Source organism: Odocoileus virginianus, chromosome 17 (assembly GCF_023699985.2).
Source record: "Odocoileus virginianus isolate 20LAN1187 ecotype Illinois chromosome 17, Ovbor_1.2, whole genome shotgun sequence".
Lineage (NCBI taxonomy): Eukaryota > Metazoa > Chordata > Mammalia > Artiodactyla > Cervidae > Odocoileus > Odocoileus virginianus.
Genome location: NC_069690.1, coordinates 58,778,100 through 58,795,899, shown reverse-complemented (window position 1 = coordinate 58,795,899; position 17,800 = coordinate 58,778,100). Strand labels below are relative to the sequence as shown.

Below are 17,800 nucleotides of genomic sequence, written 5' to 3'. Positions count from 1 at the left end.
TCGGCAGCCCCAGTGTTTGTGGGCCAAATAAGGTAAGTGTCTGAGGTTAAGAGTGAGAGGCTCTTGAATTCTGAGGATTAAAGGTGAAGAACATAATAAGTGGTTTGGCAAACCACTTACCTTCTTTTCTACGAGGACTTTCCAGGCAACTTTTCTTTTTAAGTTTTTGTTTTTTCTAATGTGAACCATTTCTAAAGTCTTTATTGAATTTGTTATGATACTGCTTCTGTTTCATGTTTTGGTTTTTGGGCTGCAAGGCCTGTGGGATCTTGGCTCCCCGACCAGGGATCAAACCTGCACCCCCTGCGTTGGAAGGCGAAGCCTTAACCTCTGATCCACCAGGGAAGTCTCCAGGCAACTTTTAAGAAATGTTTTATTCACCACGTAAACCCTTAATTGCAACCCACTGTCCAGTTCAAGCATGATCCCAGTGCGCCCTTTAGAGCAACACTTCAGGGCTTCGGGCAGAAACCAACAGTGACCAGCACACAGGCAGTGACCCGTGACCCCTGTCCCGGGTTCCTCCACTGCAGCTGAGACCGCGGAGCCCATCAGCCAGCATCTGTCGAGGAGCAACATGCACTGTGCCATGCACTGTAGTTCACTTGGCAGCACCTTCCCTGGCGGCTCAGACTGTAAAGAATCCGCCTGCAATGCAGGAGACCCCAGTTCAACTCCTGGGTCAGGAAGATCCCCTGGAGAAGGGAACAGCCGCTACCCACTCCAGTATTCTTGGGCTTCTCTTGTGGCTCAGCTGGTAAAGGATCCGCCTACAATGAGGGAGACCTGGGTTCAATTCCTCGGTTGGGAAGATCCCCTGGAGAAGGGAAAGGCTACCCACTCCAGTATTCTGGCCTGGAGAATTCCATGGACTCCGGGGTCGCAAAGAGTCAGACACCACTGAGCAACTTTCACTTTCACTTTGGTCTCTGCCAACTGGATGCCAGGAAACTCCCACCCTCACCCCGTCACAGGCCCACCCCAGCCATGGCAACTGAAAATGTCTCCAGACACTGCTCACGTCCCCTGTGACAAAGTTGGGCCCAGTGAGAACTGGGTTGAGAACCAGTGCTCTAGAGGAATTCCACCAAGTGAGAAGTCCGGGCTGCTTGCCCAGGGCCCCCCAGAGACTCACTGTGGGGGCGCTCTGTCCAGCGTTGATACCTGGAGAAGAGCTGGGAGGAGGGGCGACCGGGGCGCAACCTCTAGAAGCGGCCCCAGCGTGTCCACGCCACGGCCAGGCTGCCCACGGAGGCTCCCGGCCAACTCCCTTACAGCGGGGTCCAAACGCACAGCCACCCTCGAAAGACACAGGCTCAAGGACACCCCAGTAACCTCGCCGAGACAGTCCCGGAACTGCTCTGCCATCTGGGGCCCGCCCCCCGCCTCCCCAGAGGTCGGCCCTGTGCTGCGGTCTGAGAGCCCCATTCCCTTCTCCAGCGATTCCCCTAGCAATTCCCTGGCCCACCTCATCCCACCTTGCCCTCTGCTTTGGGGTGGATCTGAGCAAGCCTGGCACTCCAGGAGGATGCCTTTCCCAGCCCCCTCTTCCCGTGTGATGGCCCAGCCCCAAGCTCCCCCCAGGGAGCTCTGTTGATGAGAGCAACACGCACAAACCAATTATACACGCAGGGAGCCCTTGGAGGTGATTCAGTTCCCTTGGTTCAGAAAACCAAGACCTGAGTTTATCGCATAAATAAGATCTCATACAGGGCTTCCCAGGTGGCACTAGTGGTAAAGAACCCGCCTGCCAATGCAGAAGATGCAGGAGATCCGGGGTTTGATCCCTGGGTCAGGAAGATCCCCTGGAGAGCATGGCACCCCACTCCAGTGTTCTTGCCTGGAGAATCCCTTGGACAGAGGAGCCTGGGGGGCTACAGTCCATGGGGTCGCAAGAGTTGGACACGACTGGAGGGACTGAGCAGGCAAGAACTCATGGAGAGCTTATAAAACTAGAACAATAACATTCCAATCCAAAAATACTTTGACAAGGTAACCTTTTATTGGTTTTAAGGCAGCAAGTCAGGTCCTGTGGTCCACATGCCTTTCTTCTGGTGACAAGAGAAATGATGGGGGCAAGGGAAGGGCTGGCCATGGGGCGCCCACCCGGAGCACTTCTCTCCAGAGCCCACCCGTCTTGTCCCTCCGGCCCGCACGTGTGATCTTCATGCACTCTGGTCCCCGAGCCAGCGGGTCCCGCGGCCCCATCCTGCCGAGCCTGTGGGAGCAGCTCCCTGGCCCAAGGCCCCAGGCTCAGCCAGCGTGGCCCTCCGCCGGGCTCTCCCAGGGGCAGATGACCCCCTTCTCTGTGGCCTGGTCCCCGCGTGCTCCGGGGTCCGTGTCTTCCGAGTCCATCAGGCAAGCCCCGCTCCCCATGGGCACGTCCATCTTGATCTGGAAAAAGCTTCAAACACAGGAGCAGAGCAGGTGAGTGCGGACGGGAGGTCGCCACACCCAGCTCACCCGACCCCCGAGGAGGCACAGACTCAGGTTCTTTCTGGAAGCTGTGTGTGCAGTGACCGGCTCGGGGCTGGGAGGGACCCCTTTCACTGGGGGTCGAGGGAGGCTCCTGTTTTCCTGAGAACACTTTATTTCCCTTTGCAAGCGGCTTCAGTTGTTACAGTTTTGATGAATTCAAGACGTTCCTATGGAACATACCAGGACCCAGGCCTCAGCCCCTTTAAACTTACTTCTAATGACGTGATGGCCGCTGAGCACAGAGGTTTTCAAAAGCCCCAAGCCTGCTGTGGCCACAAACTAGAACATTCCCTCAGCAGAGCCTGTCGGGAAGAATCAACCGACAAGTTCTTTCCCCCTGGATCCCCCCCAGCCGGGATGCACAGTGCACAGTCAAGGCTGGAGACCTGGGTATCCATGGCAACCTAAGACCTCAGCACGGAGCCTCCGTCTCCAATACCACGCAGGGCCAAAACACAGGAGCGTGTTGGTGGGTGGAGGGGTGCTCCCCGCTGCCTCCCCCCAGACGGAACGAAGGTGGGGCTGAGTCTCTGTGTCGCATTGTCCATGACTCTTCTTTCTGCTCCAGATCCCGGAGCCCTCAAGTGCACCCCGGAGCTCTCACCTAGAGAGCTGCCTCGGGGCAGGGGGGTCTCAGAGGTCCATCTTGCTTTGCCGCCCATCGTGGGGATAAAGCGCGGTCAGCAGCCTGCAGCCCCCCTGAGTGCCCCCCAGGGCAGATGTGTGCAGGAGGGGGCAGGGGAGGGGAGGGCCCCCCAAGCAGGGGAGGGGGCGGGGCCCAGCACCACCCTGGGTCCCACCACTGCCGCTGAGATTTCCTGACCTTTAAAAATGTAACAAATTCACTAGGCCCAGGTTTTAGGTGGGGCAGGGGGGGCGGAAGAGGATTGTATTGTTGTTTAGTTGCCAAGTCGTTCTGACTCTTCACGACCCCGTGGACTGTAGCCCACCAGGCCCCTCTGTCCATGGAATTCTCCAGGCAGCAATACTGGAGTGGGCAGCCATTCCCTCCTCCAGGGATCGAACCTGGGTTTCAATCACAGGTGGATTCTTTACCACTGAGCCACCAGAGAAGCCTGGAAGAGCATGTTAACAGAAGGGGAAAGATGGAAAAGGAAAACAATCCCGTGGACTGTATAGTCCAAGGGCACGAGAAAAGTCGGACTCAGCTGAATTACTTCCACGTCACTTCACTTTGCTTTCCCCCAGGAAGACAGCAGAGGGCAGCGCTGAGTCTGGAAAGTGTCCCGAGGCCAAAGGTTTGTCCATGGGGTCTGCTTTCCCAGAATCCTCCTGGTCACCCAGCACTCTACCCCTCCGTCTGCCCAGCCCCCAGACCACAGAACCTGGGTCCTCACCAGACACCCGTGTGCACGCATGCACACACACACATTCCCACAGCAATCTCCATGTGCGCACACACAATCCCATGTGCACAGATACAACTTCCGTGTGCACACACAATCCCACATGCACACACACAATCCCATGTGCACACACACAATCTCGTGCGCACACACACAGAAGCCCCATGTGCACACACACAATCCCATGTGCACATACACACAATCCCACAGCAATCTCCATGTGCACACATACACACAATCCCCGTGTTCACACACACATAATTCCTGTGTGCACACACACAAACCCATGTGCACACACACAATCCCACGTGCACACACACAGAAGCCCCATGTGCACACACACATAACCCCTGTGTGCACACACACAATCCCGTGTGCACACACACAATCCCACGTGCACCCACACAGAAGCCCCATGTGCACACACACAATCCCACGTGCACACACACAGAAGCCCCATGTGCACACACACATAACCCCTGTGTGCACACACACAATCCCGTGTGCACACACACAGAAGCCCCATGTGCACACACACAATCCCATGTGCACACACATAATCCCCGTGTGCACACACACAATCCCGTGTGCACACACACAATCTCGTGTGCACACACACAGAAGCCCCATGTGCACACACATAAACCCTGTGTGTACGCACACACAACCCCTGTGTGTACACACACACAATCCCATGTGCACATACACACAATCCCACAGCAATCTCCATGTGCACACATACACACAATCCCCGTGTTCACACACAAATGTGTGCACACACACAATCCCGTGTGCACACACACAATCCCCGTGTTCACACACACATAATCCCTGTGTGCACACACACAGATTCCCACAGCAATCTCCATGTGCACACATATACACAATCCCCATGTGCACACACACAATCCCATGTGCAAATAATCCCCGTGTGCACACACATAATCCCTGTGTGCACACACACAATCCCATGTGCACACAAATAATCCCTGTGTGCACACACACAATCCCATGTGCACACAAATAATCCCTGTGTGCACACACATAATCCCCATGTGCACACACACAATCCCATGTGCACACACACACATCCCGTGTGCACACACACACACAATCCCATGTGCACACACACAATCCCATGTGTGCACACACAGAAGCCCCATGTGCACACACACACAATCATGGGTGCACACACATAACCCTTGTGTAGACACACACAATCCCATGTGCACATACACACAATCCCCATGCACACACACAATCCCCTGTGCACACACAATCCCGTGCGCACACACACATAATTTCCGTGCGCGCACACACACAATCCTGTGTGCATGCACACACAATCCCCATGTGCACACACACAAAATCCCATGTGCACACATACACACAATCCCATGTGCACACATACACACAATCCCATGTGCACACACAGATAATCCCCACATATGCACACACTCCCCATGTGCACAAACACACAATCCCGTGTGCACACACACAATTTCGTGTGCGCACACACACTCTCCATGTGCGCATGCGCGCACACACACCACCCCCTCCATTCTTACTTGGCTGCTCTCCGTGACCTCGGTCGTGATAGCTGCCGGCTGGCATCCCCCAGGGGCTGCACCTTGCCATGGGACACAGCTGGACACTTCGGGGAGAGCCGGGCGAAGACCGGGGAAGCCAAACAGCCCCGTCTTAGGAACCGGCCGAGGGACAGGCGCACGCGCGCCTTGGGCTGGGCCCGGGGCCGGGGCTGGTCCATGGAAGCCCCGTCCGCCGCCCCTGACGCGCCGGCCTCCCGCTTCCGCTCGGAGCCCGGGGAGCCCTCCAGAGCCACGCTGATGGGTGAGGGGCAGACAGTACTGCTGGGCCGCCGGATGAAGCGGCCGGGCGAGGGGAAGGGCCTCCCCGGAGAGCGGCAGCTAGGGGAGAAGGGGCTGGAGGGAGACGGGGGAACGCAGGTCCCGGTGTACACAGCCAGGTGGGGGCTGGGGGCCAAGCGCTGGCCGGGCTGCAGAGAAGGAGAGAGATGCGGAGTGAGGGCACGGCTGCACCGCCGCCGGCTGCCCCCTCCCACTCAGCCCCTTCCAGGCTGGAGCCCAGGCCCCCTCTGGTTGCCCCTGGGGACTGAGGAGGGGTGCCCCGAGCCCCCTAGGAGGATGGCACGGCGTCACACAGGATCCCCAAGCCCTGGCCGCCTCCCTGGGCACCCTGGAGGCTCCTCCAGGCCTGGGATGCCGGTTGCCCGGCTGGGGTTCCCCCTCGCCCATCAACTCCACCTCCACGAGCATGGGCTCCACCCCCGGGTCATCATCCCGTCCCCGCTCCGGCCTTGGTGCCACCTGTGGTCTGCAGGCATTTAAAACCCTCTTCACACAGCACCGGAGGTGCCATATGGAGCCCTGGCCTGTGTGGATCCTTCCAGGCCTAAGACCAGCCACCGTGTCCTGAACCCCGACACACGGCCATGGCCACCCTCTCCTGGGCCTCCCACGGGCACCGCAGTGGGGCCTGGGCCCACTGCGGAGGAGGAGCCTGGAAACACAGATAAGGAGGCTCCCTGAGGCAACCGCCCTGGGCGGCTTTGGCCCTGGGTCCCCGACCAGCGGGGCAGGAGCGGGGAGCCGGGCGCAGTGGACTGAAGCAGCCCGAGAGCTCTGCGCGAGCATATGGGGCATCAGGATCAAGTCCTAGGCAGGGAGGCTTGCTTGTCTCAGCTTTCCCCCGCCAGGTTTGGGTCCCGCAGGGCCTGCCGCGGCCCTTCTCAGCCCAGTGTGGACGGGGCTGGGGGATGGGCCGGTCCCAGGGCATGCCGGGGAGAGCTGGACCAACACTGCCTCCAAGAGAGGGCTGACCTCAGGGAAACTGCCACAGCCGCACAGACCTCCGGCCCAGAGGGGGCATCTGCCCCGGGGGCCTGGGTATCCCCTGGGGCAGAAGGAAGGTGGCTGCGGGCACCCACGTGCTTGAGGAGGGTGTGGGACCCAGCCTGAAGAGGGAGGGGTGGGCAGGCAGAGCCCCCAGCAGCCCTCAGAAGAAAACAAGGCCTGGAGACCACCAGGGCTTTGCCCTGAGGGCAGGGAGGGGGTCCCTACTCTCTCCCACCTGCTCCCTGAAGCTCAAGCAAGATTCTGAAACAGCAGCTCAGAGCCACCAATGCCGATCCACTGCTCAGACAGGCCAACCAACCAGAGCCAAGGCCCTGACCCAGGGCCATGGGGTTATTATGCTTACTAATCACCATCGTGATTATTGTTAACATGCTTAAGAAGCTCAGAAATTCGAGTTTCTGGGCTGCAAACTTTATGTCAATTTTTGCAGGTACCTCCAGAGCAGCTAACACTTACTGTGCCCATTTTACAGATGAGAAAACGAAGACTTCCAGGAGCCAAGCCCAGGAACACAAGGACGGTCAGCAGGTTTGCAACCGTGCTCTCTGGCTCCACAATTTATATGTGTGATGCCCAATGGATGCTTCCAGGTCAGCATCGCACGGGGTGTCCGTTACAAATGCAGACCCCAGACTCACCCCAGACCCACTGGAGGGGAACCTGAGATGGGGGGCAAAGCCTTACAAACACCGAGGGCGCTGCTTTGCAAGTAAGCAAGAGCCAGGTCGTGTGAGGAGCCGAACCCCGTGCTTCTAACGCCACCACCTACAGGGACTCACGTCTCCCCTGCAGGACACAGTCTGCAGAGAATACTGATATCAGCAGGGATGGCTGGCCTTGATGAGGGGCTTGGGAGATGACTGTCAGGCGTATGACCCTGAGGTTTATAAAGACCTACTCCATGCCAGTTCCCTGCGAATCTACAACTGCCCCATTTTAGAGACCAGAATGTTGAGGGCCGGAGCGGTTGGCTACCATCCCCAGGCTCCCACTGCAAACCAGTGACTGCAGAACGTAGAACTTTAAGGTGGCCACCAAGACCTCAGGATGGGTGTGAGCTATGAATGTGCTGGGTGGTCGCCCCCACGAGCAGGCTATGGGATATGGCGTAGCTGACTCTGAATTGTTCTGGTGACACTGACCTCTTCACCTGAACCCTTCAATCCTGAGTCTAGAAACAGAAGTCAGAGAGGCTCGGGATAGAAATTCAACGAGCCGGGGTTCTTCATGGTTGGTTTTGAAGATGGAGGGTGGGGAGCAGGTGGCAAGGAGTTTGGGCCGCTTCTGGAAGCTGAGAGCAGCCAGCAAAAAATGGGGCTCTGGGTCCTACAAGAAGAAATGGGATCCTTCCAACAACCTGGAAGCAGACTCTTTCTGAGCCTCCAGTAAGAACTCACAGAGCCCGGAGACACCTTGACTGTGTGCCAGGAAATACTACCAAGCCACACCCGGCCAATGGCAAGCTCATAAATGGTGGCTGTTGGTGCTAACTTGTTACTCAGCGATTGTTAACTCACATGGTGACCAAATGAGACTCTGACCCCAGGTCCGTGTAATCCCCGAAGCCTTTGCTTGCCTACTGATCCACGTTGCCAGCCCGTTGCCTACGGGGTTTGGGCAGGACTTGGACTGCTGGGCCAAAATGCCAAACTGAGACCAGGCTTTGTTCAGAAAGACAGAGGGCAGCACGGTTCTCCTTCCTCCAGTTCACTGAGGACACCCGAGGGCGTCACCTTAAACCTCACTCACTCAGCCTGTGATCAACTCCTGTTATGACCCCACTTCACAGACTAAAACACCGAGGCCCACGGAGAGGATGCGGCCCGACCCAGGGGACATGATGGCACGCACCCCACCCCGACTCTGGGCTCTCCCCCAGCCCACCCCGCTCCCCCAGCACCTGCTTCTCCCCAGGATGAACGACAGGACAGGTAAAGAGTGGCTCCCGTCCGGCTTCACTCACCTGCCTGAGAAGGTCCTTCCTTCTGGGTGAACAGCCTGGACACTCGAGCAAGGTGGCTCTTCTGCCGCTCCCCCCATGCTCCCCCCCCCGCCCCCCCGCCACAGCCCCGGCAGCCCAGGCCACACCCACCGCGGGCGTGAAACAGCAAAGCAGCGCATGCAAGGCACATGGCAGAGAAATGACACGACAGAGACGCAGTGATGGAGAGCTCGGCCTTGTTCTGTGCTGCGTTTATTTTCCCGGGAGAAGGAGCATGGCGTGGAGCGGGCCGCCAACAGGAGAACACGAGCTCGGGCTTTAATGAGAGGTAAAGCAGATGGTGCGGGAATGCAGTTCACGTCCGTCCAGAAGCCAGTTGGGAATTTGGAGGAGACCCTGCGGCCACTTCCTGGGAGCAGGCAGGAGGGGGGGGCCGCCTTCCCAGGGCTGCATGCTCTGCACCGGTCCCCCCTTCCCGCCCCCTCATTCTCCCCGTCTCCACTGTCCCCCAAAGCAAGTGAGCACACCTGACCCCACGGAGGCAAACCCATACGGGCAAACACCCCGTTTCTTCTGTCAGTCATCTCCTCTGCCCCACCCAGCGCCAGCCTTCCCACTTTGAACAAACGAGACTCAGGACCCACGGACTGATTGGTCACTGCCTGCTGCTGGTCAACCCTCTCCTAGGAGCTGTGGACAGACCACAGGACATCGACGCCCCACTCTCCTCCCCTCGGATATATCCTAACAGGATATATATATTCTCAGAGAGGACAGAGGCAGGATGGTTAGGGTCAAAAAGGCTTTAAACACACTTCAGGAAATGCCCTAAATAATAAAGAATAATGAATCACTGCACTGGGCAACACTGACATGCAAGGGAGCATGTGCTTCAAGAGCACGAAGCTTCTAGGGATGGTGGTGATGGTGCAGACGGTGGTGATGACGGTGGTGGTGGTGGTGATGGTGATGCTGGTGGTGGTGGTGGTGATGGTGGTGGTGATGGTGATGCTGGTGGTAGTGATGCTGGTGACAGTGATGCTGCTGATGATGGTGGTGATGGTGATGCTGGTGATGCTGGTGACAGTGATGCTGGTGGTGGTGGTGGTGGTGATGGTGATGCTGGTGATGGTGGTGATGTGATGGTGATACTGGTGATGGTGATGCTGGTGGTGATGCTGGTGATGGTGATGCTGGTGGTGATGCTGGTGGTGGTGGTGATGGTGATGCTGGTGGTGGTGGTGATGGTGATGCTGGTGATACTGGTGATGGTGGTGGTGGTGATGGTGATGCTGGTGGTGGTGGTGATGGTGGTGGTGGTGGTGATGGTGATGCTGGTGGTGATAGTGATGGTGGTGATGGTGGTGGTGATGGTGATGGTGGTGATAGTGATGGTGGTGATGGTGATGCTGGTGGCAATGGTGGTGATGGTGGTGGTGGTGATGGTGATGTTGGTGGTGGTGGTGATGGCGGTGGTGATGGTGGTGGTGGTGGTGACAGTGGTGATGATCCTGGTGCAGGTGGTGAGAATGATGGTAAGGACAGTAAAAATAAAAACAATGGATGTAACAATGGATGTGACACTGCTCACAGCAGCCAGAATCTGCTGAGCACTTACTCCGGGCATTTTCCAAAGCACTCTACTCGACTCTCTAACCCTTGTATTTCCACTCAACGCTCACAACAAAAGCAGTCTTTTCTCTAAAAGCCAAGCTTCAATCTGGAATTCTTCAAAGAGAACCCTGGCACTCTGTAGCACAACTTACCTTCTAGCATCAGGTATATCCCATATGGGTAGAGAAGCTCAAACTGTTTAAAATATATTAAGAGAATTGAGATGGGGCCTAAGTACAGGGCATAATAAGGAGTATGACAGTAATTTAAATGTAGCAGCAATACTGTCCAGATAAATACTGTTTTTTATATACTTTGAGAGTCAAGGAGGCCCTGTGGGGCTGACAGGGATGGAGAGCAGAGACAAAGCTGGCAGGCGCAGGGGCCCGAGGCTGGAATCCGGAAGCAGACGTGCTTCCAAAACCTGAAAACTGGGGAGGGGCCTGCGGCTTCTTCCTCCCAAACATAAGAATTTCCCAGTGGACCCCTCGACTCCCTAGGCCAGACAGCTCTCCCGTCCCTGTGTTCCTCCAGCACGTTGTCTGTGCCGCACACGCCCAGCCTCGACACACTCTGCCCCATGTTGTGGCTGTTTGCACCCTCGTCAGCCCCGTGAGGGCAGAAAACATCTCCTCCGCTTTTGCAGCTGGGCCAGAGCCCCCAACACAGGCTCTCACACAAAGCGGATGTTTAAAATCCATTGGTGGATGTGGATTAAGAGGTACAAACTACTGGGTATAAAATAAGTAAGATACCAGGGTGTAACATACAGCCCTGGGAATACAGCCCACGTTTTATAATAACTTTAGCCAGAGTATAATCTATAAAAATATTGAATCACTATGTCGCACACCTGAAACCACCATAATATTGCAACCTAACTGCTTTAATAATAACAGAATATAAATAAAAGACATGTGTGGACCGTAACTGCTGCCATCCAAAAGTGAAGACATTTGTCATCTGCCTTCCTTCAGATGGGGCTCACATGTCCAATAAAGAATGATACCCTAGTTTGTGGACATACCTACACCTCTCCTTGGACTGTGGGATTCCTGTGTGTCTGACATGAGAAGGTTTCCAGCAGCATTTCTTCCAGACCTACTATGTGTCTGACCCAGAGCACCCAGTACTCTGCTGGAGGATGAGAGTCGTGTGAAGCAGACACATCTCACCAGTGAGGAACAGGCAGGTGAACGACTGAGTCAAAGATGAACAAGACATACTCCATGACCTGAAGGTTCAAGGTGCATTTCGACACTCCCACCAGCCACCCCCTCTGCTGGGTGCATAACCTCAGATCACACAGGGTAACTAGGAGGGGTGGCAAATACCTCCAGATCATGCTTCACAAACTCTCCCGTGAAAGTAGGACAAACAGCAGGAGAGCCGGGGAACCACGCTGCCCCAGGAGTCTGAGGGCAGAGCCTGAATCTGCCGCAGCTCGGCATGGGATGGCTTTGATGTCTCAAATTTCATCTTAAAAATTCATGTACATCTTGCAGTCTAATTCATAATATATTCATTATTATTTTAATGTGAAATTTTAAAAATTATCTATCTTTCCTCCCATTCCAAATCTTCAAGTAAAACTGATGCCCCAGGCTGGGTATCCTCCTGGAATTCACTGAGTCTGGTCTAAGAAGCATGGATCTGGCCCCAACCCCTCAGTTCACAAATCATAAAGCATAGAGGTGAAGAGACTTGCTCAAGACTACATGGCTAGCAGGAGAATGAGGACCAGAGCCTAGGAGGCCTTCTCCAAACCCAAGGCTCTGTCCACTCATCCATCAACTTATCCATCCACCCACCCATCCATCCATGCATCCATCCATCTGCCTGTCCACCATCCATCCATCCACCCCTCCACCCTTCCATCCATCCACACATCCATCCACGCATCCATCCACCCATCCATCCATCCATCCATCCACCCATTCATTCATCCATTCATTCATCAATTCATCCATCCATCCAGTCACATAATACATTTATGCAGAATTAACTAGGTCTAAAGCGTTAGACTCCAATGGTAAGGTATTGTCCCTCCCCTCATGTCACTCAGTTTACAAAAGGTTCATCACCTGAAATTCCTCCTTGAGGTGCCCCCCCCCCCATAGGAGGACTCCAACATTCTTCAAAGGAGAGATGAACAAAGTACCTCTCTAGTTGCTCTTTCGGAGTGTAAACTGGTCTCTGACGGGGAAAAACAGAATGAGTACCGTCCCGCCACGGGTTCACCTAAACTAAAGCTACAAAGGTGGGAAGCACCAACATCTAGAAAATAACCTGAAGAGAACTACCTTTGATCCTGACTCACTTTGAAAATGTCACAGACCTCCAACCATCCCTCCTTCTATGAATGAAGACGTCAGCACCTTCATCCTTTGTCCAGAAAGATGCTCTGTGTTACCTGGACCAATCCAGAGGCCTCCAGCCTGAGTCCTTCATTCCTACAAGCTACTAATTCCCCCTGGCACTGTGTAACAGGGGGCGAGGAGGCAAAAGCCAAGGAGAGGCCCCACCGGCCCTCAAAATTCAGGGACTAAGAACAGGCTCAGCAGAACGGTGTCAGCAGAGCTTCCCTGGGCTGGTTTGACAGAGCAAACTTGAAGCAGCCCCTTGCAGGGGGCGGGAGGGGGGGCGGCCTCCTACTGCTTTAGAGACAACATCTAACTTGGAGAGACTGGAGGAGAAGTTTCAGGAACCCACTGGAAACAACAAACCTGCCTGAAAGAATGATGAAGGGGTCGGGGGTGGGGGGGCCCTTCTGAACTTCCTGAAGCCAACGGCGGTTCAGGAGGCGGCTTTTCTCTCTGGCTCTCACCCCAAGGGCTCCGGAGGGAAGCAGGCAGGTGTCACAGCTATGGAGTCATGTGCCCAACACCCTGCCTTTGCCCACCCGGGCCCCTGGCGAGCTGGAGGGGGAAGGGGAAGCCCAGGACGGGGGTCTGAGGAATCAGCGTGAACCCGAGCGGCCCACCGCCCCACGAACGCGGAAAGGCCTCCTCCAGCCCTGCCTCCCCCACCCCGGGAGGGAGCAACTGTGGATTTATTTGGGAGGCGGCTCTTTTCTGAGTTGGCTCCTGCGGTCCAGCTTGCTCATGACCTGGGTGATGTCCACCATGGTGGCCGCCTCCCGCGCCTTGGCTTCCTCTTCCAGCTGCCGGAGGATGACGGGACTGGGGCTGGAGCGCAGGTGCCGCCGCATGAACGGGAGGCTCGAGCTGGAAGGGAGGAGGGGGCGGTCGGCGGAGGACAGCACTGACACCTGCTGGCCTCTGGCGGCCCCTCATCCTTTCCCGGGGAACCGCAAGGGGGACCCTCGGAGGGCCCCCAGCCGCGGGAGGATGGGGCCCGAGTGAGGCCCAGCCGCCATCAACTCTTAGAGGCCGCCAGAAGGGCAGCGCCGAGCAGACACCACCCGCCACAGTGTCTGGAAACCAACGTGTCCCCTTAGCTTCCTCGAGGTTCTTCTGGACAGAAGGGACAAGGGGGCCTGGCTACTGGAAGCCGAAGGGCTCTCGCCCCCCAGGGAGAACTGGGGCATTTGTTTTCAAAAGTCAAGGTTCTGGGAAGGAAGGAAGTGCGAGGCCATCGCAGAGAGAGGCTGGACCGGCAGAGGAAGGGGAAATGGCCGGAGGAGCAAGGGATGCGCTGGCGGCCCTGTGCGCATGCGCCGACCCGTCCACCTCTTCCGCCAACGCCAAACCACGCATCGCTGTCCACCATCACCTCGGACGCCAGGACACAGGTCCGGGTGTGTGATGGAGGCGACCGTGAGCAGGCTTGCAGAAGCAGCATTTCAGCCGCAAAGGGCGACTTCAGACCTAGGACCTCTCCAAATTTCGGGAGCATGTAACCCCTGGAACTTCCGTATCTGCCCGGGGAGGAACCACGCCCCCACCTGGGAGCGGAGCCTGAGACTTGGTCTCCCCACCCCACCCCCCAGCCCTGCCTGCTTGGGGCGCCACTTAACTTGCCCTGGAAAACTTCCGTTTTGTGCACTCTCTCACGCCTGACAGTCACGGGACACACTCACACCCCTGCCATCCCCGCACAGCTACCGGCCGGGCTTCCCGGGTCCCCAGGGTGCGCTTACTACCCAGAGCGCCAACAGCATCACCAGACCGCGGTACTCGACCCTGAAGCCGAGCACTGCACCCGCGGTCCAGCGCCACCCCAGACAAGCGCCCAGGCACCCCACAAGAGAGCCCAGCTGATTCCTCAGGTCTGTGCCAACCTAAAAACCATCTGGACAGAGGCACATGACGCTCCCCTCCCTTCCCCACTACTTTCTGGCAGGACATCTGGAGCTATTGTGGCCATTTCTTGTGGCTTAAAGAAGTAACTTTCAAGTCCCCAGGGACACTGAACTCCTGTCCTTACCCCGTAAACCTAGGAGAATAGCACCCAAGACCTCCTTTCTCTCCTTTTCATAACAAGGCCATTATTCTCAAAAATGAAATTAACTTGGGGTTTTTTAAAGCTCCTCTGATAAAGGCTCTGGTCCAACCACCCCCTCCTTTGGACTGACTGGAGACGCTGGAAAAGCGCCTGGTGTGGGGCTGAGCTGACAAATGGGAAACATCTATTGGGTGGGGGGAAGGGGCAGGGAGCACAGGCCCTGGGGCTGGGAAAACTCTGCCAAAGTCCCAAATCTTTGTTCAAGCTGTTGTTTGGTTACTCTTCTGCATCTTAAATCCCTCTAGCGTTTTCTTTTTCGCCCTCGGAGAGTTCAAACTGCCCTTCGGGACGTTTTATCCTTTGCCCAAGGGCTGCCAAACGGACATTCGGACATTCACATCTCCAGTGAGGAAGGTGAGCAGGAATAAAGGAACGGAGGGACGTGATGAAAGGCAGTCCCCTGTGGTCAGCAAGAACAGTTCCCCTGTTCGTTGCCCTGAAGGGCCAGCGCTTTTCTTTGGGAGCAATCTGCCCCCGTCTCCACAGTCTTGAGCCATCACAAAGGACATTACCCGGACGTAGCTAAATTAATTCCTAAACACCAGTTTGGAGTGGAGAAGTGTGCCAATTAAAAGGCCAATGCCTGCTTCCATCTGTAATAAAGGTCATTATTCCATCTGATAATCAAAACTCTTTCAAACCAGCATTAGGAGAACAAAACTGACTGGCAGTAATGACTATTTGCATCTCACCAGCATGCTTTCAGAGCGTGATGAAGCCAGTAAGGCGATCAGACCCTAAGAATGCCTCCCAGTCTCAATATTTTCATCCAGAAAATATCTTGATAATAGCCATTTGGCTGAAAAAGATCCTCCTTTCCCTATAAACAAAACAGCAGGCCATGACTGATTTCAGCCCATTCCACTTGCCTTTTCTTCGTAGTTTCCTGGGGTTCAATCGCTTTGGCCAGCATCTCCTTATAGATTGGGGATTTTAAGTAGCGAGCATAAGAGTCCTGGCAGGAACAAGAGAAAAACGAGACTTGTGAGAAGGAATGGGTCCAGTCAAAAGAACACACTTGCCTTTTTCCCAGCCTCCTCCCAGCAGCGAGATGGGAGTTGAGAGGATTTGTTTCCTTGTGCTCAAGGCATTCAGATCTGCATCTAAAGCCACGGTTCTCAAGTGTGATCCCCAGGCCGGCAGCATCCATTTCACCTGATCACTTACAGTGCTGTGCTGAGTCGCTCAGTCGTTATCTGACTTTTTGGGACCCCATGGACTGTACCCCACCAGGCTCCTCTGTCCATGGGATTCTCCAAGCAAGAATACTAGAGTGGGTTGCCATTTCCTTCTCCAGGGGATCTTCCCCACCCAGGTATCGAACCTGGGCCTCCTGCACTGGCAAGCAGATTCTTTTCTGTCTGAGCCACCGGAGAAGCCCAGACTCCTTTGTGTGGCTTTTTCCAGGGACCCTGGGCAGGTTCAGAGAAGTCACTTCCTGAATGCTGCCTCACTCAAACCAACTGCAAACTTCAGTCCCAGCAAATACAGGAGAAAGCCCAGAGCAACCAATGGGGAATTGATTTTAATTTCTTGAAATGGTATCATTCTAAAGACTATATAGTGAGAGCAAAAGTCATGAGAACTGCGGGCAGAACTAACGGACAGATGGCCCAACAATCACAGGGAAAGACGCTAAACATCACTAATCATCAGAGCAACGCAAAGCAAAACCCTCATGAGGGGCCACTTCACACCGGTCAGAATGGCCTTCATGAAAAAGACTGCAAGCGAAAAACGCTGGAGAGGATGTGGAGAGACGGGAACCCTCCCGCACGCGTGGTGGGAGTGTAAGTCGGTGCAGTCACTATGTCAGGACAGCCCTTCGGCTGCAGAGTCAGAAGCCCTAAGAGGGCTTCAGCTTCAGCAGCTGCTCCTCCTCCCTGGCCAGAGGGCTCGGGAGCACGGGGAGGGACCAGCCCTGCGGCAGGTGGAAGACACAGCTGACAGCTAAGCACCCGACAGCAGCAAGGCCACCGCCACACGCTCCCCCTCCCCCGCATCCCGGTACCGGGGACGGGAGGACTTCCGGCCACCTCCACACGCTCCCCCTCCCCCCGCATCCGGGGACGGGAGGACTTCCGGCCGTGACCACACACTCCCCCTTCTCCCGCATCCCGGTACCGGAGACGGGAGGACTTCCGGCCGTGACCACACGCTCCCCCTCCCCCCGCATCCGGGGACGGGAGGACTTCCGGCCGTGACCACACGCTCCCCCTCCCCCCGCATCCGGGGACGGGAGGACTTCCGGCCGTGACCACACACTCCCCCTTCTCCCGCATCCCGGTACCGGGGACGGGAGGACTTCCGGCCACCACCACACGCTCCCCCTTCCTCCGCATCCGGGGACGGGAGGACTTCCGGCCACCTCCACACGCTCCCCCTTCTCCCGCATCCCGGTACCGGGGGACGGGAGGACTTCCAGCCACCACCACACGCTCCCCCTTCCTCCGCATCCAGGTCCTTGGGACGGGAGGACTTCCGGGCGCACGCTCGGCCGGCCCTGCCTACCTTCTTCATGAGCATGTAGATGTGGGTCTGCGCCGCGTCCAGCACGTAGCGGTGGGGGTGCTTCAACCCCTTGACCGTGATGTCCATGGTCTTGCCGTCTATGTTTATCCACCGTCTCGCCCCGGGGGCCAGGAACAGCCTGAGACCGGGAGGAGAATGTCAGCAAAAGTAGCCAGACCAGGAATTCCCTGGGGTCCAGTGGTGAAGACTCCCTGCTTCGACAGCAGGGGGTGTGAATTCCATCCCTGGTCAGGGAAGTAAGATCCTACAGGCCATGTAGTGCGGCCAAAACTAAATTTAAAATTTAAAAAGAAAGCCAAACCAAGTCAGTGAATGGAACCTTCCCAGCTGCTCGGGAGAGAGGGGCTGACAAACGTGACTCGCCGCGCCCCTCCCCCACACACACACACCCTGGGGTGAAAGGGGTCCTTTTCCAAGATACTCAAGCATCTGAACAGGTTGTCAAGCAACATTTCCTAGGAGCAAGAAGACTTCCCTACCAGCACCGGGAATGTGAAATGTGC

General features: G+C 56.2%; 1 protein-coding gene across 5 annotated transcripts in view; it reads right to left on the bottom strand.

The window, feature by feature from the left end:
• Nucleotides 1-1,980: 1,980 nt before the first annotated feature.
• RGS9 (regulator of G protein signaling 9) overlaps nucleotides 1,981-17,800 on the bottom strand; it is a 65,168-nt gene continuing 49,348 nt past the window's right edge. For all 5 annotated transcript variants that reach the window (XM_070480115.1, XM_070480118.1, XM_070480117.1 and 2 more), the window contains 5 exons: nucleotides 17,277-17,415; nucleotides 15,635-15,720; nucleotides 13,408-13,525; nucleotides 5,414-5,862; nucleotides 1,981-2,404 (listed from right to left, as the gene is read on the bottom strand). In XM_070480115.1, coding sequence (XP_070336216.1) covers nucleotides 2,254-2,404; nucleotides 5,414-5,862; nucleotides 13,408-13,525; nucleotides 15,635-15,720; nucleotides 17,277-17,415 — 943 coding nt within the window. In that variant the 3' untranslated portion in view covers nucleotides 1,981-2,253. The remainder of the gene's footprint in view (nucleotides 2,405-5,413; nucleotides 5,863-13,407; nucleotides 13,526-15,634; nucleotides 15,721-17,276; nucleotides 17,416-17,800) is intronic.